At 45.8% G+C, this 26,966-nt stretch overlaps 1 protein-coding gene across 1 annotated transcript in view; it reads left to right on the top strand.

Moving 5' to 3' along the window:
- Positions 1-26,966, top strand: part of EFCAB6 (EF-hand calcium binding domain 6) — a 213,706-nt gene that overhangs the window by 99,872 nt on the left and 86,868 nt on the right. The window contains 5 exon segments of the mRNA XM_073213995.1: positions 1,495-1,662; positions 4,060-4,123; positions 4,214-4,373; positions 10,861-11,031; positions 12,553-12,718. Of these exon segments, the coding sequence (XP_073070096.1) occupies positions 1,495-1,662; positions 4,060-4,123; positions 4,214-4,373; positions 10,861-11,031; positions 12,553-12,718 (729 nt within the window).

Raw genomic sequence — 26,966 nt, 5'->3', positions numbered from 1 at the left:
CACTGCTGGTGGAAATGTAAAGTGGTACAGCCTCTGTGGAAAACAACAAGGCAGTTTCTTTAAAATTTAAGTAGAAATTTACCACACGACCCAGCAATTCCACTCCTTGGTTTCTACCCAAGAGAAATAAAAACTTTATATCCACACAAATACTTGTGTGCATGTGTTCATAGCAACATTACTCATAATTTCCAAACTGGGAACAATCCAAATGCTCATCAACCTGTGACAAGATGAGGAAAACATGGCATAGCCATCCAATAATGGAATGATAAGACTAGAAAGGAACAAGATACTCACCCATATGACATGGGTGAACCTCAAAAACATTACGTTAAGTGATGGAAACCAGAGTCAAGATGCATACAAATGCATATATTGTGTGCTTCTATTTATATGAACCATCTAGTGAAAAGCAAATACAGAGAGACAGAAAGTAGATTCATTGTCTTAGACCCGGGATGGAAATGGGGAGGGACCACACATGGGCACAGGTTTTCTTTCAGGGTGATGAAAATGTTCTGGAATTGAAGAGTGGTGATGGTATATGCTATGTATACATTTACTGGGAATCATAAAAAAACTAGTTGTCATTGATTCCTATTTGGACATTAAAATTTTGATTGTCACTCCCAAACCAAAAGGCATATATATAAGCATGCATATGTCCTCTAAATTATTTAATTTTCCCCAAGAGAACCTTATATTCTTTTCAGATCTGGGACCTCAGATCTGTTTTAATAGTTGACATTTGCACACTGCTTTTTCTCTCAATAAGCCCTTCCATCCCATCACAGACGCAATATCTCTACGAGGAGGGAAGGGTTCTTTTTCTCCCATTTTTCCAGTAAACAGGATTGCACAATTTTTATGTTTAATTTACTTATTGGTAATTTTTTATTCTGGGGGAAGAGTGCCTCTTAGTACTTTGTCCATAATATGTTTTCTCTGTGCAGCGTGGCTGAAATTTTTCTTGCTAAGTAATTATCCATTTATGTAATTGATGAGGATGGTGGTAATGAAAATAAGCATAATGAATATTCTTAGTAAACTGGCAAGTTGTCATTGAATTTCTAGGACGTTTTGTTTCCCGTGTGGCTGAGCCATGTAGCCCTCAGGTGGGCTTGGGGCGGGAGGACCTGTTGAAGCCCTCTGAGAGAGCTGACATTTCACCTACCCCAGAGAAGGGGGTCAGCCTGTGCCTGCAAAATCAGCCTCTTGTCTTCAAGTGGGGCCAACTCTTGCCCAAGCCCAGATAAAGAACATGGTAGGAACTATGCTGCCCAAGTTCTAGCCTTCCCCACCCCACTCTGCTCTTGGCACATGTGTTATATATAATGATCATCATTTGAGGTATTCGTATTTCAAACCAGAATTCTAAAAATTCCATTTGGCCGAAGTTCACTCTTTATTAAATGATGCTACATATGTATAATGCTTTTCCTCCTTTTCTTCTTTTTAAAAAAATTCCCTTATATACACTTTCATGCTCAGAAACCCGATGGACAGATAAGAGGGGAAGAATTGTGACATATTCTAAATGGCATGGTTGTAAAAATCAGTGATTCGGAATTCAAAGAACTGATGCAAACACTTGACCCTGGGGGCACAGGATTGGTCAATGTCAACACCTTTATCGAGCTGCTTGAAGAGAACCCTAGGGTAAGTTTATGACAACTTCATGTTTAATTTTCTATTTATGGCAGGAAATTTAAGTATCCTTAGTAAAATAAGAGATGCAGGTGAAATATAGCTTAAATAATGAATGACCACATTTTTCCAGCCGAGTTAATTTTCATTTTAAGTAAGAGTTCGGTGTTTTTTGAGTTGTTTGATTTTAACTTTTAGTTTCTAAATCTTATTGGTGGGTGATATTTGATGTTTCTGAAAACCCAGCCTGGAAGACAGCACCTTTATCTGCGTGATGTACGGTGCTTCCACAGCTGTCTCCCTGCAGCCACAGCTTACAGAGGCTTGGTTGTGAATTACTCCGCTGGTTCTCATCAGTATTTTTAGAGTGTTTATGTTATTTCATCTTTTTAAAAAAATAACTGCTTGTTGCCTCTAGTGACTAACACTTGCTCCTAGTATTTGTTTCCTTTGGCTGAAAAGTTGACAGAGTTTTATTATTAGAAATGCTTCTATGACTTTAATAGCTATTAACATTTAAAAATTTTAAGAACTTTAAAAAATCAGATTAGTTTCACGTAACGCATGCCATAGGCAGCAAGAACAAGATTCTTGTTGAAAGGTTTATAAATACTTCTTCTAACAGGTATGAATTAGCTCTTCATTGTGATGTTAGGATCACATCCTACCTTGTGCAACGTGACAGCTACACCCTAGACCAGTGTCCTTTGGTCCTCCATGAGCTCTGATTCAGAAATGAGTCCCCAAAACAAAACAAAATACACAGAAATAAAGAACTGCACCTTTTCCTGAACTCCACTGTGGGACATACCCTGTGTTAGCTCTTAAGAATCATCACCTCTAACCATCACACCAACCTTGAACATGGCCATCTTTTTCTCCAAAAACAAAAATATGGACACATAAGCAATCTGCTTTCCATGCAGCAAGTGGTACCATCTTCCCTTGATCGATATCAGATCTAGTCAGCTTCATGCTGCAAACCCTCTAATGGCTTTCAGGACTCCGAGGATAACGCAGAACTCTCCAGCCTGGTTGGCAAGGTGCCCACGTGGTCCAGCCCTACTGCCTCAAGCCTGGTCTCCCCTGGCCACACTGGCCTCGGGCCCTTGGGGCCCCTAGGCTCCTTCCCCATCCCTGACGTGCTGCAGCTCCCCCTTCTCTTGCCTAATGGAGCCATTCTCCAGATCTCAGGGCACCCGGAGCCTTCCCGGGGACACTCCTGACACCCTGACCAAGCCTGTCTTGCAGTCAGCAGTCTCACACACCTGTCACAGTGCGATGCTTCTGTCCCTGTGTGGTCGTCTCTCCATGAAGGCCCTGCCCATCGTGCCTGCGGGGGGTAGCCCAGCCCCAGAAACACTCACAAAGCAGCATGGTGAGTGAATGAGTTAATACGAAAGAGTTAATTAGAAAAGGTAGGAAATTCAGATGTGCAAACAGACAAAAACAAAAATCACCACTAATTCTAAAAACAAGGAATTATTAGCCACTGCTATACTTTGCTGTATATTCTTCCAAACCAATATACCTATACATATATACTATTTTTTTGGAGCTTTATTGAATTATAGCTGATGAAAAACTGCAGGTATTTATATACAATTCGATGAGTTGGATACATCGTCTCATATATGGTATCTATTTTATTTTTAAATGAGATCATATAATTAATGATTTTTTAGTCTGTGTTGCCATTTATTAGCATATTATTAGCACTGTCAGTAAAAGCACTGCTGTATAATTTTAAAAGATACAGAGTAACTATTTCCCTGTTGCTATAATCTAGGTATTCACTTTTCTTCTTTTTATAAATTTTGTGACAATAAATATGGTGGTACCTGCTTTTTTATATCACTCTATGGTAATTCTTTTAGTATAAACTTCTAGAAATGGAATTATGGGATCAAAGTATATATCACTAAAAATAATTTTATTTAGTTAAAAAGAGGGATATAGGTATAAAGTACAAAATGCAAGAGATGTAAAAGGGGATACAGTGAAAAGTAAATTTCCTCTGCCTCTGCTCCCGCATCGCCCCCAGAGGCCGTCACCCGGGCCCCAGAGTCTATGCTTCATCAAGGTGCCTGGCATTGTCCCCTGTCAGCACTGCCACCTTCCTTCCTTCCACTGTGGCCACTCTAGCAGGCAGAAACACCCTCATTAGTCTTTTATTTTGCATTTATTTAATTTCTAGGTGATATATTTTTTCATGTTTATTGTACTTTTAAAAAAATAAGTGCAAGTTAAATGTTATTACCCCCATATCCAGATGGGGGCCAGAGGGCAGACTCACTTGTCACCATCCCACAATCAGGGACAAAGCTGACAGTCCATGTCCATCTTCTTCCAAGCACCTACTGCCTTGATGGACAATTTATATTAATATTCTTTTTCCTTCTCAATTAGATAAGAAAAACATGCTCCTCTACAGACACCAAGGTGCCACTCCTCCGGGCTTAGGATTCAGTAAGTAACACTTTCCTTTGTGGTCCAGGGCGCTACCTACCACCCCACGTTACAAACGTGCAGCTTGGTAAATATGTTTGTTTTTTATGTTAAGTGGAAGAAATTGTTCATGACTCGATTACTGGGAATCTAAAAGCCTTCTATAATGTGCTATGGTCGTATGACCTCAGAGACACAGGGCTCATTGGTCTGAATAATTTCAAGAAAATCATGCACATATTCTGCCCATTTTTAATGACTGAACATTTACTAAAGTAAGTTTTTTGGTAACAAAATTAATCACACCCTGTTTTTCATCAAGTCTGTTTTCTAATTGTGAACCTTTTTCTACCTATGTTTGTAATATTAATAGATAACATTGATAAAAGCTACTATTTCTTGAGCCCTTAGTAATATTGGGTGTTGGTTGAAAGCTTGGCATGTGCTCTGTGATTTAGTCCTCACCACAGTCACGTAAGGTGGCTATTATTCCCTTTCATGGATAAGGAAACTGGGGCCTGGAGAAGTTAAGGACCTGTTCAAAGTCACTCCGCCGGTAAGCAGTGGGGCCTGGACTCTAGCCTGGGTCCCACAGCGCCTGCTTTCTCGATCATATACCATTTTATCTCCTGGGGTGTCTGGCTATGGTCAGCCATACTGAGAATGGTAGCTTGAATTGCATTTGTGTTTCACATTAGCTTAAACCTTAATTTCTGGTGGATGAACCAAAGCTGGAATGGGGCAGGGATGTTAAGGGAAAGAAGAGGACAGTGTCTTGAGGTTCCCCAGGGGTCCTGCCACGCGTCTCTCACTCTGTGCATGTCTCCCCTTGGGGCATACAGTCTGGTTGCTTCCGTCTCTTCAGATGACCTTGAGAACCTACATCTCGGTGGGGGTGATGCCTCCCACACCACCTCCCAGAAGTCCATCCTACTGTCCCATCAGGCTGGTTGCTGCAGAACAAGAGCTGCACACCCTGGGGGACTGCTGGGTTGTCCAGAGTTTCGCACTGCGAGCAGCGGTCTGGGAGATTAGGTGGAAATCCAATTGAATCACAGGGATTTCCAAGTCTCTTTTGCTCCTTCTGATTGGAATGTTAAAAATCTTATTTGTTGTTTTTGTTCACATTACACTGATTCAAAGTGATCCAAAACACAATTGATCTACTGGCAGTTGTTGGCCACTTGAGTCTCCTTTCTGTGAACATTCATGTTTCATAACCCATTTTTCCTGTGGTGGTTTTCTGTAGCAAAAGATAGCTTTATAAGAAGGGGACAGCGAGGCAGAGGTTTCCCGAGCAGGAGAGGCTCACAGAGCGTGGTGAGCTGGGCTTGGGTGTTTGCCTTCGTCTGATTTTATCAAATGCTGGCAGAAAGATGGGTTTCCTAGTGTGTGGAAGAAACACAGGAAAGGGGGGAAAGTACAGCAAGTTGAGAGAGGGTCCAGAGAGAGCTCAGGGTGGGGGTAAGGGCCTGGGAAGAAGCCAGAGGCCACACTGACGCTCCTGTCTGCAGGGGCTTCAGCCACTGGTGGCCTTTGCTGTGTGCAGTCACAAGGGAGGGGGCTGGGGATTGAGTGGGCAGTTCACCTGGCCATTCCCTCCTGAGTGGTAGGGGGTGCCCACTGCAGACTCCTGACTTACGTGATAGGTTTACAGAAAGCCCTTCATTTCCAGGCAGTGTGACATAGGGGGAAAGGCTGCAGACACCCCAGCATAGTGTATAGGCACTGTAGGAGTGCATGCCCTGTGCTTGGAGGGCATGGGGGAGGAGTGCTTACTGCCAGCCAGGTGGGCGGTGCGGGTGGCAGGCAGGAAGCTTCCTGGGACTTGACGCTTGAGTCTGGAGAGGACAGGGGAGAGCATTTCAGAAATGGAATAGCAGGGAAAAGCCCAGAGGACCAGGGGCCTGTAGCACATTAGGGGCCTGGCAAGTCATGTAGGACCATTGGGGCAGGAAGTATCAGAGAGAGGGAACAGCAGGGGGATGATGCTGAGGGACTGGCAGAGTCAGGCACGGGTGCCCACATGTGTCCTACTAAGGAGCTGGCCTCACCTGGGAGGGCTGTGGCTCTCCCCCGGCATCCTAGGTCATCTGGAGGGCTTTGAAAATCCCTGTGCCTGTGCCTTGTCCACAGGCTGGGCCAGGCGCCATGACGTGAGAGTCCCCCCTGGCTCTGATGTGCAGCCGGAGCTGAGAAGCACAGCTGAAGGGGAACCAGGGCCTGCAAGGTGGCTTTTGCTCGGCATGGGTGACAACTTCAGATTTGCAATTTACACTTTATAAAGATGGCTCTGGCTCCACTGTGGGGTTGGGACTGTAAGAGGGAGAGAGGAAAAGGACAGCTGTGGGGAGCAAGGCGAGGCGGGGCGTCTGCAGCGGGGGTGCCGCTTCAGGACAGTGGAGGAGTGGAAGGGTGATTGGGACTCCAAACAGGGAGGGTGCCGGGAGAGGCGGAGGGGCCCAGGTGAGTCCAGGGGCTGCTCAAGCCTTCCCTTCCGGTGGGAGTGCCGTTGCCGGGTAGGAAACAGAAGGAGCAGCCCCATCGTGGAGTGACAAGGCTGACGCGGCAGCCCTGGGAGGATGTGGGACTCAGAGAGGAGTCTGGGTCGAGCTCCAATCCCAGAGTCCTCACTGTATGGACAGGTTGTTCAATTGTTCCACAGACATTTGTCTCGGAGTAGATGGAGGCCGTCTGGGGCGAGGGGCCATGGGTCGGACCTGCTAACCAGTGACCCGGCTGGTCCAGCCAGCACAGAAGGTGCAGAGCTCAGGTTAATGGGACAGAAACGGCGGTGCTGGAGGCTGAGGGAGGAGAGGGTCTCAGGGGGCAGGAGGAAGTCAACGGGGGTGGTGCAGAGGGAGCACGGGGGGCGGCGCACACACTGGTGGCAGCAGGGCCTTGGAAGGGACTGTGTGAGCAGGACCGGGCAGGCCCAGCAGGTGCCAGTGACATTTGCAAGGAGTGTGGAGAAAGCGGAGTTGAGAAAAGTGTTCACGTGTGTCGTACACATGCTTTGCACTTACCTGTAGGCTGGGGGTTAGGTTCGTGGGAAGCCAGAGGCTGCAGCTAGAATTCAGAAAGAGCAAGTCGACGGAGCCGGGACAGGAAGAAGGAGCTGGGACTTCTGGGTCTGTCCCTCAGCTCAGGGGGAGGCAAGGTGGTCAGCGCCGAGAGGGGGCTGGGGTGGGAAAGGGAGCTTGGGAGACTGTTAAAGGTTTGGAACAACCGTCCAGGGCCAGAGAAGGGAACCCCTTGGGATCTGTTTCCTTATCTATAAAAAGGAGGATTCACCCAAACTGCAGGGATTCATGTTCTACCTTAGTACATTTTATTTTCTTTATGTCAGCTCTTTTTCTTAACTATATTAATTCATTAAAAAAAAGGCCTTTTCTCACCACCATATGTGTAAAACAGCATCACTCACCATAAAGAAGTTATCCTAAGATGCTATCATGAAAACAAAATGATTACATCCTAATGAGATGCCTCTATCTGCCAAAGACTCCAAGCACAAGACTTGAGATCACTTTGCTAAGATGTAGGTTAATCAATAGAAGAAATATGAAATACATTAGACACTGCTTGAAGTAAAAGAAATTCAAATGTGCAAATATACGCTGAAAGATGCTACTCCCTGCCGGCAGGAAGGTGGAGAAATTGGCTCTCTCCCTTGTGCTGGTGGAGACGTGAATGATAAAGCCTCTTCGTAAATGAATTTGGTGTAATAAGAATCCCCCCAAATTGAGCTAACCTTTGTCTCTCTAGTTCTTCTAGAAATATGTATCATGAACACACTTGAGGTTCAGGGTATGTTTGTAGTGCAACTGGCCAGACCTGCCAGGGGTGGGGATTGGAGCATGGTGAAAGGTTGCTGAGGATGAGTCTAAGCTTCTGGCTGTAGCACCTGGGTCCTCGGGATTGTCGCTTGAGGCAGGGGAGGCTGGGGGAGGAGCCGCTTCAGGAGTGACCCCTGCACGTTCTGTTTCGGGCATATTAACGTGGAGAGGAGATGGGGAACAGAGTGGCTGGTCACTCTGTCCCCTTTCCCATCCCTCCCATGAAGTAGCTCTGTCACCCAGCTCCATTTTTTGTGGCTCTTATCATTTATGTATGTCTGTTATCTGTACCACCTACCAGGGATGTAAAAGGCAGGGGCCCTGCTTCTTGACTCCTGAAGCCCCAGTTCCTAGGGGTAGAGCAGTGCCTCTTCATGGTCAGGGCTTCGTAAGTGTTGAGGGAGGGAGGGAAGGAGGGAGGAAGGGGGGAATGGACCTAGTGGACTGGTCATGTAGACAGTGCAACTGGGTGGTTAAGACGGAAGCCTCTCTGATCAATTCTCTATGACATAGTCAGACTTCATCTCTCTGAACTACAAATCTGAGCATGTCAAAACCCTGCTTAGAACACTCAGGTGTCCTATTGCCATTAGGGAAACATCCAGACACTTTGAACAGAGTGGCTTCCCAGGCCCAGCATGACCCCCGCACCTGGATGGGGCTTGGGCTCTGCAGTTAGACGGTTCTGGTCACATCCCAGCTGGGCCCTCAACTGGCTGTGAACTTGGAGAAGTTGCTTAACCACTCTGAGCCTCTGTGTCATCATTCAAATAGTACTTGTGAAGAGTGTGGTAAGGATCGAATGAGGCAACGGACAGCAAGCCTTTCGGCCAGTGCCCAGCGCACAGGAAGGTCTCAGTAAACGGTCGCTGTGGCCGCCCTTGCTCGTCTCAGCTGGGCCCCACTGAACTGCTTTCTGTTTCTTAAAAATGCCGACCTCTGTCTTTCTTCTGGACTTTTAAATGATCTGTCCCCTTGGTTCTGAATGAACAAAGTCCTGGCTGCTGGCTCCGTGAGTCGGGGATTTTTCTAGTTTGTTCGCAGTTGTAGCTAATACTTAGCCCTGTGCTCAGTACACAGCCGCATGGCTATTTATTGAAGCCATTATCATCCAAGTACTTACTGAGCGAGAAGGTATGGCTCCCGAGCTCGCACTCTGACCCCTAGTTGTATGTAAATCATCATCATGATATGGTGATACCGTTATTACAGGTACTACAGTTGATTGAACACAGACATATGCAGCCAGCCAGCCCCAGTGCTAACAGCTTTAATGGGTCCTGTTACTTAATGTCTACAATAAACCTCTGAAGCAGGTACTTTTATTATGTGCATATTATGGATACAGAAACTGAAGCACAGAAAGGGTGATGTGCCCCAGGTCAGCAGTTCTCAACCCTTTGATACTCTTAAAAATCATTGAGGACGTGGAAGAGTGCTGGGAAATGGAGGACATCAGTCAGGATTCACTGGACTAGAAATGAAAACTGAGACATTTAAAAGTGCTATTGTAGAAGATGAATGGGTACTTCCTTGTTGTGGTTCTCTGTAGGCACAAGGAAAACTTTGGGGCTACACAACAATGATCTCTAGGGTGATGAGGAGGTTGCGGGGTTCTAGCTGGTGTCACCAGAGGCAGCTAGAAACAAGCTCGTCAAGTGCTGTAGAGAAACTGAGTTAGTCTCCGGGAACTCTCTCTAGCTCCTCATTTACATCCTAAACGTTTCTACAGCATTTCTTAGACAATGTCAGAAGACGAAGCCCACCTGAGCACATGGTCCATCAATGGTCACATGTCATGTAGCCTCTGAAAAGTCCACCATACTTGAAAGAGGGCGAAACAGGCAAATAACATCTTAGTCATATGAAAAGAGGTTGGGTCTCCCTGGTGCCCTGGAAGTGTACACAGACCACACCTCGTGACACCTGCTTCCAGTCATGGAGCTGCTGTGTTCCAGAGCTGATGTTCAGACCTAGGGAGGCCAATTCCAGGGCCCATAGTTCCTGCTGCTGTGCTCTATTGCCTGTGCATTTGAACAAATAGCTAGAATTTTGTTTGGGGCCTCGGGCTTTACCAACTTCGCAGCAATGAGCACGTACAACTTTTATGATTAGAAAAATATTAAAAAGCAAGATGTTGAAAAAGAAATAGATCCTGCTATTCCAATATAAGTACTCCCATAATTCCATATCAAACTTTCCAGTTTAAAATATCTTTCTTTTTTTGTATTTGTTGTATCTTTATTGCTGTATTTCTCACAAACAATAAACCGCACATATTTAAGTGATACAGTTTGAAGAAATCCATCAGGTGTGTATCCATGAAACCACCACAAGCTGTCAGTCAAGACTCAAACATTTCATCACTCCCAGGAGCTTCCTGTGCCCTTTGAAGTTCATCTCCTCCACCCACTTAGCAACCACTGATCTGCTCTCTTGTCAGTCCAGATTTCTTTGCATTTTCTAGGATTTTATATAAACGAAAGCATACAAGATGGTCTCTTTCTTGTCAGGGCTTTCCACCAAGCACAATGATTCTGAGATGCATTCATGTTGTTTAATGCATCCACAGTCGGCTCCTTTTCGTTGCTGAGTAGTATTCCATCGTATGGCCTTACCACAGGTGTGGAGCCATTCATCTGTTGATGGACATTTGGTTTGTCTCCAGTTTGGGGCTGTTATGAATAAAGCTGTACAAGTCTTTGTGTAGACATGCATTTGTATTGGGTAAATGTCTAGGGGTGGAATGGCTTGTTCCTCTGGGAAGTATATGTTCAGTTGCCAAACTGTCTTCCAAAGCACCATTTCACATCCCCCCAGTAGTGGATAAGAGCTGTAGTACCTGCCTGCCAGTACTTGGTAGGCTCAGTCTTTTTAATTTTAGCCATCTAATGGGTGTGTTCTAATTATTTTTGAAATTCAGACTCTGCAGTAAGTTTCAGGATATTGCTTCAGGAAGAATCCTTTACAGGAAACTTTTGGCAGGCATAGGAATGAATGGCCTGCCCACTGTCTCTCCAGTTCTTGTTCCAAAGGACCAGCTGTTATGTGAACATTTTCAAAAGGAACAGCAGCAGCTGGGTCTCTCTGATAAGTAAAATAAAATGAAAGCTCATATGAAAACTATAGTGCCTGTTATGGAATGGGTACTTCGTAAATATTTGTGGACCAAATGAGTATTTTAATATTTTATTATTTAAATAAGACCGCAAACTATAAATACAGTGATTAGAGTCAGGGGACTTTAGACCAAGCAGATATCTTAGGAATTATTGAAACTGACCTATTAATTCTAGAAAGCATGGAGATCTGACAGGTATGGGGACTAAGTTGTGCACAAATTTAGTGTTCATCGTGGGTTAAGAGCCCAGGACTTTTGACTCCCAGAGAATCTGTCTGCCATTCAACTGTTACATACCTGCATTCACATTTATTCCTTTCCAGAAACTTTAGAGTCCTTACCACTGTTTAATATATATTGCAAAATACACCCATTAAACTGGTTAACATTTTCTAACATGAATGATAGAATTATTTAAATGATTGCCAAATTAAATTATTACAATAAAACATAGTGAGTAAATCTATTAAAATTGGACTGATGAATATTCTAGCCCTTCTTCATTTTGAAAAATACACATTCCGTCTAATGAAAAGATATTATTTTAACGTGCTTGTTCATAGCTTATAATAAATCCAGAAGGAAGGGCACAGCGTAGAACTAGTCAGCAGACTCGGTTTGTCATACCTCTTTTAAAAAGTTCCCAAGTAGACAGCAATGGGAATATTTCAATGCTATGCTAATGACATTTTAATATCTGGGCATTTCAGTAGTAGCTGCTTTATAAATGAACAGAAAGATGGCATTTTAAGAGAAAGCTTAAATATTCTGTGAAGAGGTATGTCTATCTCCTAAAACCAGTGAAAGAAATAATGGCAATTAAGCCTCTCCTAAAGTGTGGGCATTCTGTGAGAGCTCGTAACAGCCGCCAGAAGCAGCAGGAAAGGATAGAAGCCTGTTCCCCACGACTATCTTATGGCTGCTTGCCCTCACCCCAAACCCGGAGTCCAGGAGACCTGGAGAGCTGAAGACACAATTATTCTCCAGTTACACACACCCTCTCATGCACACACAGCACATCACATAAAATCTGTATGTTATAAATCAACTTGGAATAATTGTTTCCTATGGATGTTGGATGACTTCTTTGATGTAGTCATTACAAAATGGCCTATTTAATTGAAAGCTTTATAGTGGGTTCTGACTTTTAATGTTCCCAATTCATGAAAATATTTTGCAGCCATGTCTGCCCAGTCACATGCCATATTCAGCCAGCTCAAAGCACAGTTGAAAAACTTATCATAGGGATGGCAAAAGCCTCTTCCCTAAAGCTCCCTGCCCCACCTGCCACCACGTACTGGCACCATGGAAGAGCTTTTACCTGGCAGTGCTGCTAACCTCCAGTTCTGGCTCTGGAACCTACATGCCAAGTCCCCCAGTCAGTCCATTTAACTGAGCATCTGTTTCCTCATTTGTGGAAAGGGGATGGTAAACCTCCTGTTGTCATGGGTGAGGCCTATAGGAAGTACTCTTAATGCCTGCTTGTGATTTTAGAACCAAGCCCACTGAGCATAAAAGCACTTTAACCAAGAATATGACAAAGGATGAAGTTATTGAAAAATGCAAAAACTGTATACAACAGCAGGACCCAGCATTCAGAAAACGATTTCTTGACTTCCGCAAGGAACTTAATGGCAAAATTAATGCGCATGACTTCAAGGTAGGAGAATGGCTTTCTCTGTCTTTCCTGAAGAAGTTGTTTTATTGTACTAACATGCTTTAAAAGATAGGCATTAAGTTTTCAGCCAGGATTTATTCCAGGGAAAAGCAGAGCCATTTTAGGCATTTTTCAACCATTTAAAGGTGTTCTTTTAGCCAAAAATTTCTTTGGCTATGTTCTTCAGAGAATATTTGTAATGTGGATATGGTCAGGTTTTGACATTTAAACTTTCACAGCAAAGCGTTCACTGATGCATGGTTGAGGAGGACCCAGCTCCATGCATTGTACACAGGGGGGCAGAACAGGGGTGGGAACAAAAGCTGCTCAGGCCCCCTCCCTGCCAGCGAGAAGTTCCCTCCATGCTGTCATAACAGAGCTGTGGTTTGTTCCTTGAGAAAGTGAAAAAAATCTGGCAGGAAAAACGAGACGCTCAAGAGTACTGATTTGCATGCGCTTATGGGAACTGGCAAGGTTCTGCCAGAGAGGACTCAGCTCGAAGGGTTCTGCACAGGCTGCTCGGGAATTAATTTAAATGATTGCTTAAAATTCCAATTATGATCCCTCCAGCTAATCATCTTCAGCTATTTTTAAGGAAAGCATTTCAGCTAATATGTAGCAGTGTCCGTGTGGACAAATTTAGAAGAAGGCAGTGAAATATATTTCCAAGAAGAGAATAATTATATTAGTAGCTGCTATTTATCTAGTGCCTGCCCCCATGCCAGGCACTGTGAAAGGCTCTTTACTACCAAAGTTCCAAGCCTCCTGACAGCAGCAGCATGGGGGACGGAAGGAGGAGGGACCCGGCTAGAGGCACAGAGATGGGGTTTGATACCTACTGGTACAGTGCAGACCTCCCCCCAAAACAAAAAGATTTGGAGGACTTGATGTTAGGGACCCTACGGGGTCTGGTGAGGAGGACAGGATCAAGAAATACTTAGGAACATGAGGGGTTGCGGATAAGGTGGAGGAAAGACTCAAGAATGGTTTCCTAGATTTCTGGTTTGGGGGACCAGCTGGCTGATAGCCCCTGGTTACTGATGAGAACAATCTCAATGGTGAATGGTGTTCAATGGGTGTGAATCATCTAGTGCTCCCAGGGCACCTGGTCCTGGAGTCCTCTGCCCCCTGATATGCAGTAGTTTTAAATGATCACAGTGCTCAAAGGTGTCGGTTCATAGAGTGGGTTCATAGGTTCAGGGGAGACGAAGAAGCCGCTGGTCTGCAGCTGTCTTTCAGAGAGAGAGCGCAGCTGCCTTAGGGAAGGGCAGCAGGCGGCCGCCAAGCTGAGCCGCCACCGGGCCTGCTGACTCCGAGGGCAGCGGCCTGCCTCTGCCCCCCCGAGAACACCCGCGGGTCTCCGAGCTCACTGCGGGTTCTCCCATCTCAGGCTCTCTCTGCCTCCATAACCAGCGACTCCTCTGCTCACATCTCTAGCTCGTATCTCAGACCCCGTTCCTGAAACTCAGAGCCCACCGGCCTACTCGCCTTCTTCATGGGGGTGTCCCCGAGCTGTCGGCTTCTCACCAAAGCCACTCTGCCAACAGCCTTTCTGGTCAGCCAAGGGGAACCATTTTTCTAATTGCTCAGGGCTAAAGTCTGGAGTCTTTCTGGACTTGCTCTTTCTCTCCCACTGAGTTTACCAACAAAGCCAACTGGCTCCCTTGGCCACCGCCCCGGGATAGACAGCTGCTCCCCACCCGCCCTGCTCGGGCCACACCTGTGGGTATGTCAGGACAGCGGCGGCCTCACTGCCCTCCCTGCGCCTGCCCTTGCACCACTGCCTGGCATTCGCAGCCGTGCCCCAGAGAGTCGGGGCAGCCCCCCCCGCCCGGGCCCTCCAGAGGCCCCCACCTCACTCCACTCACAGCCGGAGGCCTGGAGGCCAGCGCCACCCAGCCGCCCATTGCCTTCCGACTTCCACGCTTGCCGCCCTCCGCCCTGCTCGTCCGCCTCCAGCAGGGCCCCTCGCCTGGTGGCTGGCTGTCCCCTCCGCCTGGGGACCTGCTCCTCTGGGGGCCGCCTCACCTCTCCAAGCCTGTGTCCGGCCGCACTTCTTCCACGGAGGCCACGCTCACCTTCCGGTGGCAAACACACGCTTCCACCTGCCCGCCTACCTCCACCCCTTCCCCTCTTTTTCTTTTCACAACATTTTCACCTATGCCACGTGTATTGCGCTCACTACTTTTGTTCATTTCTTTATTCTGCTTTTTTGTCTTCCTCTATTAAAACATATAGAGGAAGACAAGCAAACCATTTGTGTCTCTTCTGGTCAGTGATACATCCCAACTGCTTGCTACATAGTGGCCCCAACAACATTTGCTGAATAAGTGGGTGAATTTGAAGGGCAACTGGAGGCCCCGCTGGAGCCCTGACTAGGACGCCATGTGGGGACTGAGGGAAGCGCACGTTTCAGAAGCCCGTGGGGATTCCTAGACGTGAAGCCCCGTTCCCACACCGGCCCCTTGCGTTGCCCCAGACCCACCCTGGCCGGGCCCCCACCGCACCTCTGAGTTTCTCTGCCTTCCGGCCCACCTGGTGGCGGCGTGGGGGTGCGGGCAGCCCCTTGAGCAGATGCACTGCTGCTTCACGGCGCTGCCTCCGCGCTCTGGGTCTCCCAGCAACCCCAGGATTTCCGGCCACCAGAGCACGTGCCGGGGGAGGGGCGAGCACACACCCGGGTGCAGGGAGAAAGGATTGTTGTTGAAACAGGGAATACCGACCAATCACTGCGAACCCAGGGAGGCGGGTCATCCACTGGTTTTCTTCCTTGTGATTTGTTGGGTCTGTTTGGGAAAAATCCTGTCGTGACCAACCATTCGGCTTAAAGATCAGCAAGCACGCAGGGGCTTTAAACAGTCTGCTAGGGGCCTAGGTTTGGACTTCATAAGTGATAACCAAAGCATTATGCGACTGTGAATTTCCTTTTATTGTCAATTGAAGAGGCTATTTAAATCAGGTCATTGTACCAGTGAAGTCAGGACCAGAACAGCCAGGGGCTTATGTGTAGAAAGAAGAAAGAATTTAGGTTAGCCCTAATGCAGGGCATCCAAATGTTAAAGGCTTAAGAATGTCAAAACTTCAGGGGCAAGGAAACCTTTGGAACTGACTCCCCTAGAGATCTTTAAGTAGAAATGACAGGAGCAGTTCTGTAATGGCGAGCGTGGCCGTAACAACCACATGCATGGTGACACCCGTCACTGCAGCAGGGACAGCCTGGCGACCATGACCACAACTGCTGCAAGTCACCGAGCGCCTTCAGTGTCTCCACACTGTGGGAGGTGCTGTACGTATGTGTGTCTAATCGGCACAGGAGCCCCGTGAGGTTCACAATGAGGAGACCAAAGTCAGGAGTTGAGATAGCAACTCAGTGTTGCTTAGCTGGGAAGCTGCTCGGCCCTTTGATTCAATCCGTGTCAGTCTGTATCAGCTTCAGACACTTGCTGGGTGTGATCTGGACTAGCTGGGTGTGATTGATGGCTGGTTCCAGGCTGTAGCTGGCCTCAGAGTTTAGGGAAAGGACTTTAATTTAAAAAATAATGCCCCTTAACTTCTCCCTGTTACTTTGGTTTGGTTGTACAATGTCCCTGCCTTTCTCGGTCCCCAAATCTGCATCATACCAGTTGGCACAGCGAAATGGCCGGGGCCTCTCATCCGAGGGGAACTGGGAATGAAGCTCTAAGTCCCATACACCTGCTTGCCCAATTGTGCGTGCATCCAGCTGTTCAGCATTTGAACGTAGGCAGTGCTTAGCCCTTGGCCTGTATACCAATCAATTAATAAATTAAGAGTGCTATTATTTTTCTCACCAGCCATGGCCTTGCCAGTGGCAGGGGCAAAAGGTGGCTCTGTGAGGGAGAGCTCTGAGAGCAGAATCTAGAGCTGGGTGGGAGCTCACGGTCACCATGTCCACCGAGACCCTGCATTGTCACTGTGGAGGTCACTGTTACAGATGCTCACCACTGTGGCCAGGAAGATTTTGTCCACTATACAAATACTTTTTGTTACCTAATTATCTGTCTTCCTCCTTCTTTCTCTCTGTGATGTAAGAGATACCAGTATTTGTGATTAATGGGAGATAACCAGGGACACCACACCAAGTGGCAGTCCTGACACAGGGAGAGCTCTTAGGGTTTTAATGACCTCGGTGTGCTGCTTATGGCTAAACGTGTGACTTCCACTGGGAGAGGGGAGGGGACTGTTCTTTCTGGAACTGCCCTAGACCTGCTCTAGGTATTTTACAACACGCATTAAGTCATTCTTCACAACAACCCTGTAAGATGTATTCTTTCTCCCAGGAACTCCCCCTTATTCAGTTCATTGCTCTGGCCGCTGTACCACATAGCCTGTGACTTTTGCACATTTTTTGACGTGTTCATTTTATTTAAATAACAAATCAAGAACTCGTGATGTTGCGGGAAAACTGGTTTTGAACTTTAGGGCAATCTAGAGTGTTTATATTCCTTCTCTAGATGCTTTTTCTTCCCTTCTTCCTCTGTTTCATATGTTAAATTAGCAGCAAACCCAAAAAAGTGTCTTAATAAGAGAAGTGGCTATTTTTCTCTGTTGTAACAAGGAGTCCAGCAGCAGTCTGTACAGTCCAGTGCTGCATCTCTGTTGTCTCCGGAGATCCAGGCTTCTTCTAGCTTCCTACTCTTTCGGTCTGATCCTCACACATGCAAGGTAGCCACTGGAACACCAGCCATCACACGTGCTTCAGGCATAAAGAAGGGGAAAGGTGAAGGGCAAAAGGCTTGAGACAAAAAAGTCTTCTCTTTTTTTAAAAGCTTTCCTGGGAGAAGAAAGAGATGTATATTCCCTTGTAGGAGAAGGAGAAAATGTACATTAGGCTCAGTAAACATTCTCAGGATGCCTGTTGCCTACTTGATACAGGACTCAGTCACATGGGGGACATGGATAAAACAAGTTTCATTGCTTAGGGCTAGTGACCAACGGGGAATATAAAATGACAAAACACCCAAGGACACGTAAGTCAAGATTATTCTAATTGAGTAATTAGACTAATTGAGCTATTTCATCCATCAGGATGTTGAGGGCAGTTTTTCAATTCCAGTTCCCTGTAATTGGCTGTTCCTGATGGGAAACTGATATTCTTCATCCTTAGCAAATAAACTGAATGTTGTTTAGCTCCCTGTTATTCTCAGTCCCATCTCCAGAGTCCCTAGTGGAGGCCTCTGGAGATAGACATAGGGCTGCAGAGCTCATCAGCAAACCTACAGAGCCCTTGAGACATGTATTAGCAAAGCAAGTGTCTGTAACAGCCCAGCCCAGCACCCCAGATTCTTAGCACCTTCAGCTCCTTGCTTCTCACCTGCTTGAAGGCAAGTACACCTGCTTTGCTAGGAAGAGGCGAGCTTTCCTTCTTCCTCCAGCCCTTCGGGTGCTGCTCAGACTCACGTACCCCGCCCCTCTACCATCACTGCCTACGCGTACACGGTCCCCTCTACCGTCACTGCCTACGCGTACACGGTCCCCTCTACCGTCACTGCCTACGCGTACACGGTCCCCTCTACCGTCACTGCCTACGCGTACACGGTCCCCTCTACCGTCACTGCCTACCCGTACACGGTCCCCTCTACCGTCACTGCCTACGCGTACACGGTCCCCTCTACCGTCACTGCCTACGCGTACACGGTCCCCTCTACCGTCACTGCCTACCCGTACACGGTCCCCTCTACCGTCACTGCCTACGCGTACACGGTCCCCTCTACCGTCACTCACGGTCCCCTCTACCGTCACTGCCTACCCGTACACGGTCCCCTCTACCGTCACTGCCTACGCGTACACGGTCCCCTCTACCGTCACTGCCTACGCGTACACGGTCCCCTCTACCGTCACTGCCTACCCGTACACGGTCCCCTCTACCGTCACTGCCTACGCGTACACGGTCCCCTCTACCGTCACTGCCTACCCGTACATGGTCCCCTCTACCGTCACTGCCTACCCGTACACGGTCCCCTCTACCGTCACTGCCTACCCGTACACGGTCCCCTCTACCGTCACTGCCTACTCGTACACGGTCCCCTCTACCGTCACTGCCTACGCGTACACGGTCCCCTCTACCGTCACTGCCTACCCGTACACGGTCCCCTCTACCGTCACTGCCTACCCATACACTGTCTTTGTCACCTGGAGACAGGGACCTTGATGGAAACCAAGCCCCATGAGCACTATTGAGCATCTCACAGCCCTCAGGGGTAGAGAACAACCTAAGAAACTATGGTGATTCTGAGTGAATTAGATTTTTTAAAAATCTCAAGTATTAAATATTTTCATTCATTTGGTTTTAAATCTTATATCAGGAGCACACAACTATGATACATATAACAGATATTTTAAAAACTTTTCATTGTGTATTACACTCAGTTTTATGAGGAGAAAAACACAAAACAAGGGAACAATAAGAGGGACAAACACAGAATGAAATCTTGTCATTTGCGACAACCTGGACCTAGAGGATACTGTGCAGATGCAGTCAGTCAGACAGGGAATACTACATGATTTCAGGTATATGTGGAATCTAAAAAACAAACTAACAACAATAATAACCAAAAACCAGAAACGGATTCATAGATACAGAAAACAATCTGTTGGTTACCAGAGGGCGGGGAGTGGGGCATGGGCAAAGAGGTAAGGGGCTGACGAGGTACAAGCTGGCAGTTGTAAAATAAGCCACGGGGGTGTCATGCACAGCACAGAGAATGTAACCAGTGATATTGTATCACTTTGTATGGTGACAGATGGTAACTAGGCTGATTGTGGGGCTCATTTTGTGATGTATAAAAATACTGAATCACTATGATGTACACCTGAAACTAACAGGACATTGTATGTCAGTTATACTTCAATTTTTTTAGAAGTTAAAAAAAAAGAGCCATAAACAGAAACCTTCATAGGAAGAAAACAGATATATCCACACAAAGGCAGAGACCCGAGGGAAAGTGGGAGATCTTTGCGGGGCCGCCTCCCCACATCTGCCAGGTCGGGGCTGGTGCTGCTGCGCTCTCAGCGTCGTGTTGCATTTTGACCAACTGAGCACAGAGTTCTGGATGCTGGCTGTGAGGTCTGATGAGAGGCCGCACCTGGGGACAGGTTCCCCACCCTTGTTCAGGGGCTCAGGACTCAGGTAGGCAAACCCTCAGGGAAACCGGATGAAGCACCACATTCCCGAGGTCGGGTGCTGGGGGAGGATGAAGAGATTTCCTTAGCTTCCTGTTGCAAACAGCTTCCTAACCTTGCAGATGTTTCAAGGGGGTGACCAGCTATGTGTCTGAGGCCCTGCACAGGTTCAGTTTTGTTGGTCCAATCCCCACACAACCATCAAAAGCCTGTGTTTATTTCTCCGTCTTCTCACACAGCCCTTGGCCAGAACTGGCAGGTCCTCCAGGACAGGAGTAGCTGTGGACCCTCCGTGTCATCTGCCCATGCCTCTCGGGCTTTGTATTCTCTCCCAACTACCGCAGTGCATGGACTTGTGTTCTGTTTTTCAAAAGCGTTAAACTTAGGTCTTTAGACTCCATGCTAAGCAGTTCCAGAAGTCAGCGCATGTCTGGAAGGGGAAACCAGTCATAGTTTGAGCCTGCCCCTCATGTCTCCGATTTTGCCCACTCCAGAGGCAAAATCCTAGTGAAAGCTCTGCTGGGGTGGCCCTCTGCCTGGACCAGCCCTGTTCCTATCTCATGTCTACCCCCAGAATCATCAGGATCCAGGGAAAATACAATTACATAGCCTCAGTTCACTTCTCAAGGGTCCTTCTTGCCTTGAGATTTCAGTCCCGTTAGACCTCGTGGCTTCCTCGGCTCTCTGATGCTTTTTCTGTTACTTGCAATTGATGGGGCTTTTCTTGTTTTCACTGGGAATGTTGGCTTGCTAAGAATTACTCCATCCTATTCAAAACTGAGGTCTGTCAGTTTTATTAGTCTTTACTAGTAACTTACTTTATTTGTATTGTTATTTTTCTTTTGTATATTTACTTTATATTTCTTTATTTCTGCTGTTACCTTATCTTCTTTACTCTACTTTATTGGAATTTCATTTGCTTTTCTTTTTCTAATTTCTTGAGATAGAATGTTAGATCATTGCTTTTCAACCTTTATTTCCCTAATATATGAATTGATGGCTATACACTGACCTGTAGTACAGGCTCAGCCACTTCTTACAACTTTCAGTATATCTCATTTTCATTATCATTCAGTTCAAATATTTTATAATTTCCCCTGTGACTTCTTCTTTTTCCAGTGGCTTATTTAAAAAGTGTATTGTTTAATTTCCACACAGTTGGGATTCTAGTTTCCCTTTTATTATTGATTTTAAAGTTGGTTCCATTGTGATCAGAGAATAGATTCTGAAGTCAAATGACTTCAACCAATCCTTTGAAATATATTGAGGCTTGGATTATGACCCAATGTGTAGAGAATTTTGGTAAATGATCCAGTAGTGGAAAAATTTCAATTTTGAAGTCCTTGAAAAGAATATGTACTTGAAAAGAATGTGTACCCATCATGGACCTTCAGTTTTCTAATCATATCAGTTAGGTTGATATGTTCTTCAGAACTTGTGTATCCTTACCACATTTTTGCCTGCTCGCTCCGTAGGCTGTTGAGAGAAGTGAACTGAAGTCTGCCATCTGATTGTGGACTTGTCTAGTGAGAGCCTTTTTTTTATTCAGTTGATTGTTGCTTTATTCACTTTGGAGCCAAATTATTGGGTACACATAGGTTTAGAGTTGCTGAAACTTCTTGTGAATTGTCACCTTTGTCCTTGTGACACGACTCTCATAACCCACAGTAATGCTCCTTGCCTTCAAGCCTATGTTTTGTCTGACAAAAATATAGTATTTCAGCTTTCTTTTGATTCACATAGTATATTCTTTTCTATCCTTTTACTGCAGACTTTCTGGGTGTTTATATTAAAGTAATTCTCTCATGGGCAGCAGATAGCTAATACTTTAAGAGACACAGTATGACAGTGTCACTCGTCTGTTTGTTACATTCAGTCCATTTTATATTTATCTAACTACTGATATATATGGTTTTATATCTGTCATCTCAATATTTTTTCTATTTGACTCAGCTGTTCTCATGTTTCTTTTTCTGTCCTTACTTGCCCTCTCTTAAATTATTCGAACTTTTTCTATTATTCCATTTCCTCCTCTGTGAGCTCATTGGTGAGAACACTCTTCTGTCTGTCAGTCCTGTAGTCTACACGAGCAGCTGCAGCATGCACAAGTCTTAGTGTATGCAAGTAAACATAAATTCTCATGTTTGCCACTTCCCTAACAATGCTAGATTAAAAAATACTTCAATTTCATGTACACCTTCCTATCTTTTGTGTTATTGTTGTCATGCACTTAAATTTTGAAAATATATTATATACCGCAGGGCACTTATATGTTTTTATAGCACATAAGCAGTCATATGTATCAACATATTTACCCTTGCTGTTATTCTTGACATCTTGTTTTTGCGCTTGCATCTGGACTCATTTTTATTCTGCCTAAAGACCTCTCTTTTGTCCTTTTAGTGCAAGTGTACTGGCAACGAATGCCCTGAGGTTCCACAGTTTATTCAGATTCCCCGACTTTCTAACCTCACATCCTTTTTCCAGCCAGGATCCCACCTGACACTTAGTCGTCTTGTCTCCTTGGGCTCCTCTGGACAGTGCCTCAGACTTGCCTTGGCTTTGACGACCTTGATGGTTTTGAGGTTACTGGTCAGATGCTTTGCAGAACATCCCTCTCTTGGGATTTGTCTGATATTTTCTCATGACTGAACTGGGGTAGTGTTTTGGAAGGGAGGCCACGGAGGTGAAGTGCCCTTCTCACCACGTCACGTCAGAGCCCATGCTGTCCAGTTAGCACTGCTGATGTTGACCCTGACCACCTGGCTGAAGTGTGTGTGTCGGGCTTCTCCACTCACCCTTCCTCACTCGCTCTCTTTCCATACTGCACTCTTTGGGAAAGTCACTATGCACAGTCCACGCTTAAGGAGTGGGGAATTATGCCCCACCTCTTTAAAGGCAGGATATCTACATAAATTATTTGGAATTCTGTGTGGGAGATCTGTCTCTTCTCTTCCATTTATTAATTTGTTCCATCGTTTATTTGTTATCAGCATGGTTTTAGATATCAGGTCGTTCTTTCTTTGGCTAGGCAGATAGAAGGGGGCTGATGACCTTAATCCACTGAGGGACTGAGTTGATTTGAGGCTGAATTACAGTTTTTCAAGGCTCCATTTGCCTTTTTTCTTACTCCTGCTCCTGGAATGTAGCCTCCAAAATATTTAACTCAGAGCCCGCCTTACTCCCTGAGCCCTCGTCCCTAAGCATCCTGAACTCTAACTTGGTTTCCTCAGGACTACAAGGTAACAAAAAGAAAAAAATCCCTTCTGCTTTTCAGAGGCTCTCCGCCTTGATTCTTGGTCTTCTGCATACATAGTTCTGAATTCAGAAAATACCTTGAGGGGAAAACTGGTCACGCTGGGCTTGGTTCTCTGTTTTCCTTCTCTGAATCATCCAGGCCTCCAACTTCGGTGTCTGCAGTCACATGAGCTCTTCACAAACTCTACTTGTTTCTCTCGCTGCTGATAATGACCATCGGCCTGGACACCTTCACACGATGTTCTTCCCTCTGTGTGTCTGTGTCCCAATTTCCCTCTTCTAAGAACTCCAGCCATTGTATCAGGGCCCACCTACTCCAGTGTGGCCTCACCTTATCTCGATTACATCTGCAAAGATCCTGCTTCCCCTGAAGGTCACATTCACAGGAACCTGGGTTAAGGCTTCCACGTATGTTTGTAGGAGATACAGCTCAACTCAGTACAATATGTAAACCCTTCCAATAGGGCCCAGCATGTGGGGGCAGGGACTCTGCTGTTTTCTCCACTCTTGCGCTCCTGTGACTTCAACATTGCTTGGCATACAGGTGTCCAAAAAATCTGTTGAATTAATAATTTATCAACCCATTGGCTTCTGCAAAATTTATCATTTATTTTTTGTTTTATTGTATATTTTGCCATTAAAATGTTTTACATTTTTGCACACCAAATCTATCTATCTGCCTTCCTTTCTTCCTTTTTCCCTTTAAAAAAAATAAGTTATAGGTTTGTAGTCTTGGTTAATAAGGTGTCATTGCTCTGCCCCCAGGCCCGCCTCATTTATTGTAGATAATCTCTTGCCTTCTTGCAAGAATTTTCACTGTTTTATTTTAAAAATATAAATGCCTTATCCATATGGCATTAATTTTTATATGTGGTGCAAGATGGGGCTCTTTTGTATTTTCCCCCTGAACTGAATGAACTATTACCTTTGTTACCTGTGAATCCTCCTTATACTAGGGTCTGTAGCTGAAGATTCTCATTTTCTTACAGGGATCCCTACACCTTTTTTTTGTATCAATGCAATATGATTTTTTAATTTAATAAAACAGGTCATGCCTCATTCTTCTTCCCTTTTTATTCTTTCTTCACTCTTCTCAGGCCGGGTTTATATTTTTCCATGTAAACTTTATCTAGTGACCCTCCTGAAATGCATGATTAGGATTGTAATTGGATTTGCACTAAATGTATGTGTTCAAAACATCTCTACTTTTGGAATCAAGAAGAGAGAACTTGAGGGATCGCGCAGGAGACGCAGGAGAGGAGGTGAGCCCATTCCCCTGGAGAGAGTGTGGCAGCTCAGGGTCAGCTTTTCCTGCCACACCTGGCTTTGTGCTCGGCTTTGGGCGTTGTGGTTTGTCCCCACTTGCTCTTTGAACAACAGATCCGATTCCAGGACTTGAGGGCAGCCTCCTCTGAAGGTGGAATGGCTTGTCTGCTTCCATCTTAATCGTGAACCCATTGCTGAAGTACTGGGGTCGTGTGCCCGTGGAGCACTCTGATATTTTACATATGTGTGCAAAAACCAGCCAAGTCCTGGATAGTTGTCTCTAAAATTAGACATGCTTTGTCCATTTATTAGTTACACCTGGAATTCCCTTGACATTAAAAAGTAATGAGATCACCGTATCTTTTATTCTCTGACTGAGGCTGGGTCACTTCAGAATTTTTGAAGGTTGTGTTTAGGTTGAGCATTTTGTCATTCTGAGCCATGTAAACACGATTTTCATCCTGTTGGGTTCTACAGGGATAATATATTTTTTAAAACTAAGCTAAATCAGTATTATCATCATGCCTACAGCAAAAAAAAAGAAAAGAAAAAACCCCACTGTTTTACAACTTGGTGCTTACTATTAATAAACCATCAGTCAGTCTGTCTTGAAGGTCCAGAGTTGGGCCCAAAGGTTGGAGGAAGGATTGGTTTTGGAAATGGTGTAGTATCGTCATCGATGGATCAGGTTGAATTAGCTCAGGTGGGCCAGATTAATCTAACCTACGGACTAGACATTTCTAGATTTGACAGAGTGGTTGGATTGTGGTCATGGTATGTTTCTAGTGGCCACAGCATTGCCACCAAGTTTATGGAATCCTACAGATTCAAAGGGCTGGAGAGGACCCGAACTCACACGCCCATTAGTGCCCTCTTCCATCCCAGCTCCTTCTCCACTGCCCCCCACCTCAGGGGATGCTTCCCTTACCCAGCCATGTCAAGCTTGGTTGTGTGGCTTCCTTTGACATGGAGTGTGGCAGATGTGACTTGAACAGTGGACTTGAATCTGCTTGTGTGGTTTGTCTTGGCCTTGTGCTCCAGTGATGTGCTACTAAAGAGCTTACCCAAGGCATCTGCTATCCCTTCAGTTTGGTCCCCAGAACGAACGCGCATGAAACAGGCCTGAACCTGAAGCCTGGCACTAAGCCCAGTCAACTTGCAGCCTAAAGCAGAAGCACGCAGACAAGTCTGTCTTATATTAACCAAACTGGACCCAGGCTGGCAGGACCTTCAGACCCATGAAAGCAAGAATAAATGCTTGTTTTATTGTCAGCCACAAAAATGTGGATGGTTTGCCATGGAGGAGCTGGCTAGAGTCCCTGTCCCTGCTGTAGTCCTGTTCTAAACACATAGTACACAAAAGCTTGGGGGTCACCCAAGCCCAGTCTCAACTTTGCCTCCACAGATAGCCCAGGCCTGGGCATTTGGGGAGTGACACACTCCCAGTGTGTGGCCTGCAGAAGAAACCACCTCTTCCCATTGTTTGTAAAGCCAGAATCCGGGTTCAGAATCCAGAACTGTGAATCCAGACTCAGCCACTGGCACTGGGTTGTTGTCATTGGCCACCAAGCACCCCTGGACAGTGACCTCCGGCAGAGCTATTTGAATGTCTCCACGCTGCTCATGCACATCCGTAGGACAGGCACTTGCGTCTCTGGGCTTTGGGATCCTCATCTGTAAGTGGTGAGGTCGAAGCTGGAGCTCCCCAGGCTTACCTAGCGCTCTGAGCCATGAGATGGTGTTGCCGCAGGCTGACAAGTGTCCAAACCTTTGCTCCTCCCAGACCAACCTCCCCAGAGCTGTCAGCTATAAACAGTGGATAATGATCAGTAAGCAAAGAAATAAATGAGCAAATACCTGAAGGCCCTGGGGAGAGGAACTAAGTGGCAGGTTCCGGAGAGTACTCTTGGGAATGAAGACTGCCTGGGGTGACAGTCCCTTCTTCCTCAGCTTTTCACCTGAGTGAAGGCGGGAGTTGGTGCCACGTAAGACATATACACTGATAGAAAACCAGCAGTCTTCCCGTCTGAAGGGCCAGAGGGCAGAGAAAGGGCTGGGCAGCTACTCATGCCGCTGGGAAGTAAAGGGAGATTTCTGCAAGGGGAAGAGCAGATGCCCCAAACTCTGTATATAAATTCTGCCTAATCTCTGCTGACCCTGGACCGTTCAAGGACCCTGAAGCTGATTGCAAGGAGCTTAGTTTAGGACAAAAGAACCTGAATAGAGACTTAAACTGCTGCCAGCAGATGACTTCAGTCTGAGTCCAACCAAGTCTGCTGCCTGTTCAAACAAACAAACAAAATATAACAGAAACCAAACTCTCCATACCACAGCGTCCATACTGTATAAGATACCACCCAAATTTATTCAACAAATGTAGAAATAGGAAAATATGACCATTCTCAAGAGAAAAGACTGAGATGATCCAGATGTTAGAATTAGTACTGGAAGTCTTTAATGTAACTATTAGAACTATGAAAATATACTCACAGTGAATGAAAGTGTAGGAAGTCTCAGCAGAGAAACAGAATTTATGAACAGAAACAAATGGCAATTCCAAAACTGAAAAATAAAATATCTGAAATAA

This window comes from Manis javanica, chromosome 10 (assembly GCF_040802235.1).
Source record: "Manis javanica isolate MJ-LG chromosome 10, MJ_LKY, whole genome shotgun sequence".
NCBI lineage: Eukaryota > Metazoa > Chordata > Mammalia > Pholidota > Manidae > Manis > Manis javanica.
This window is presented reverse-complemented; position numbering and strand designations above follow the sequence as displayed.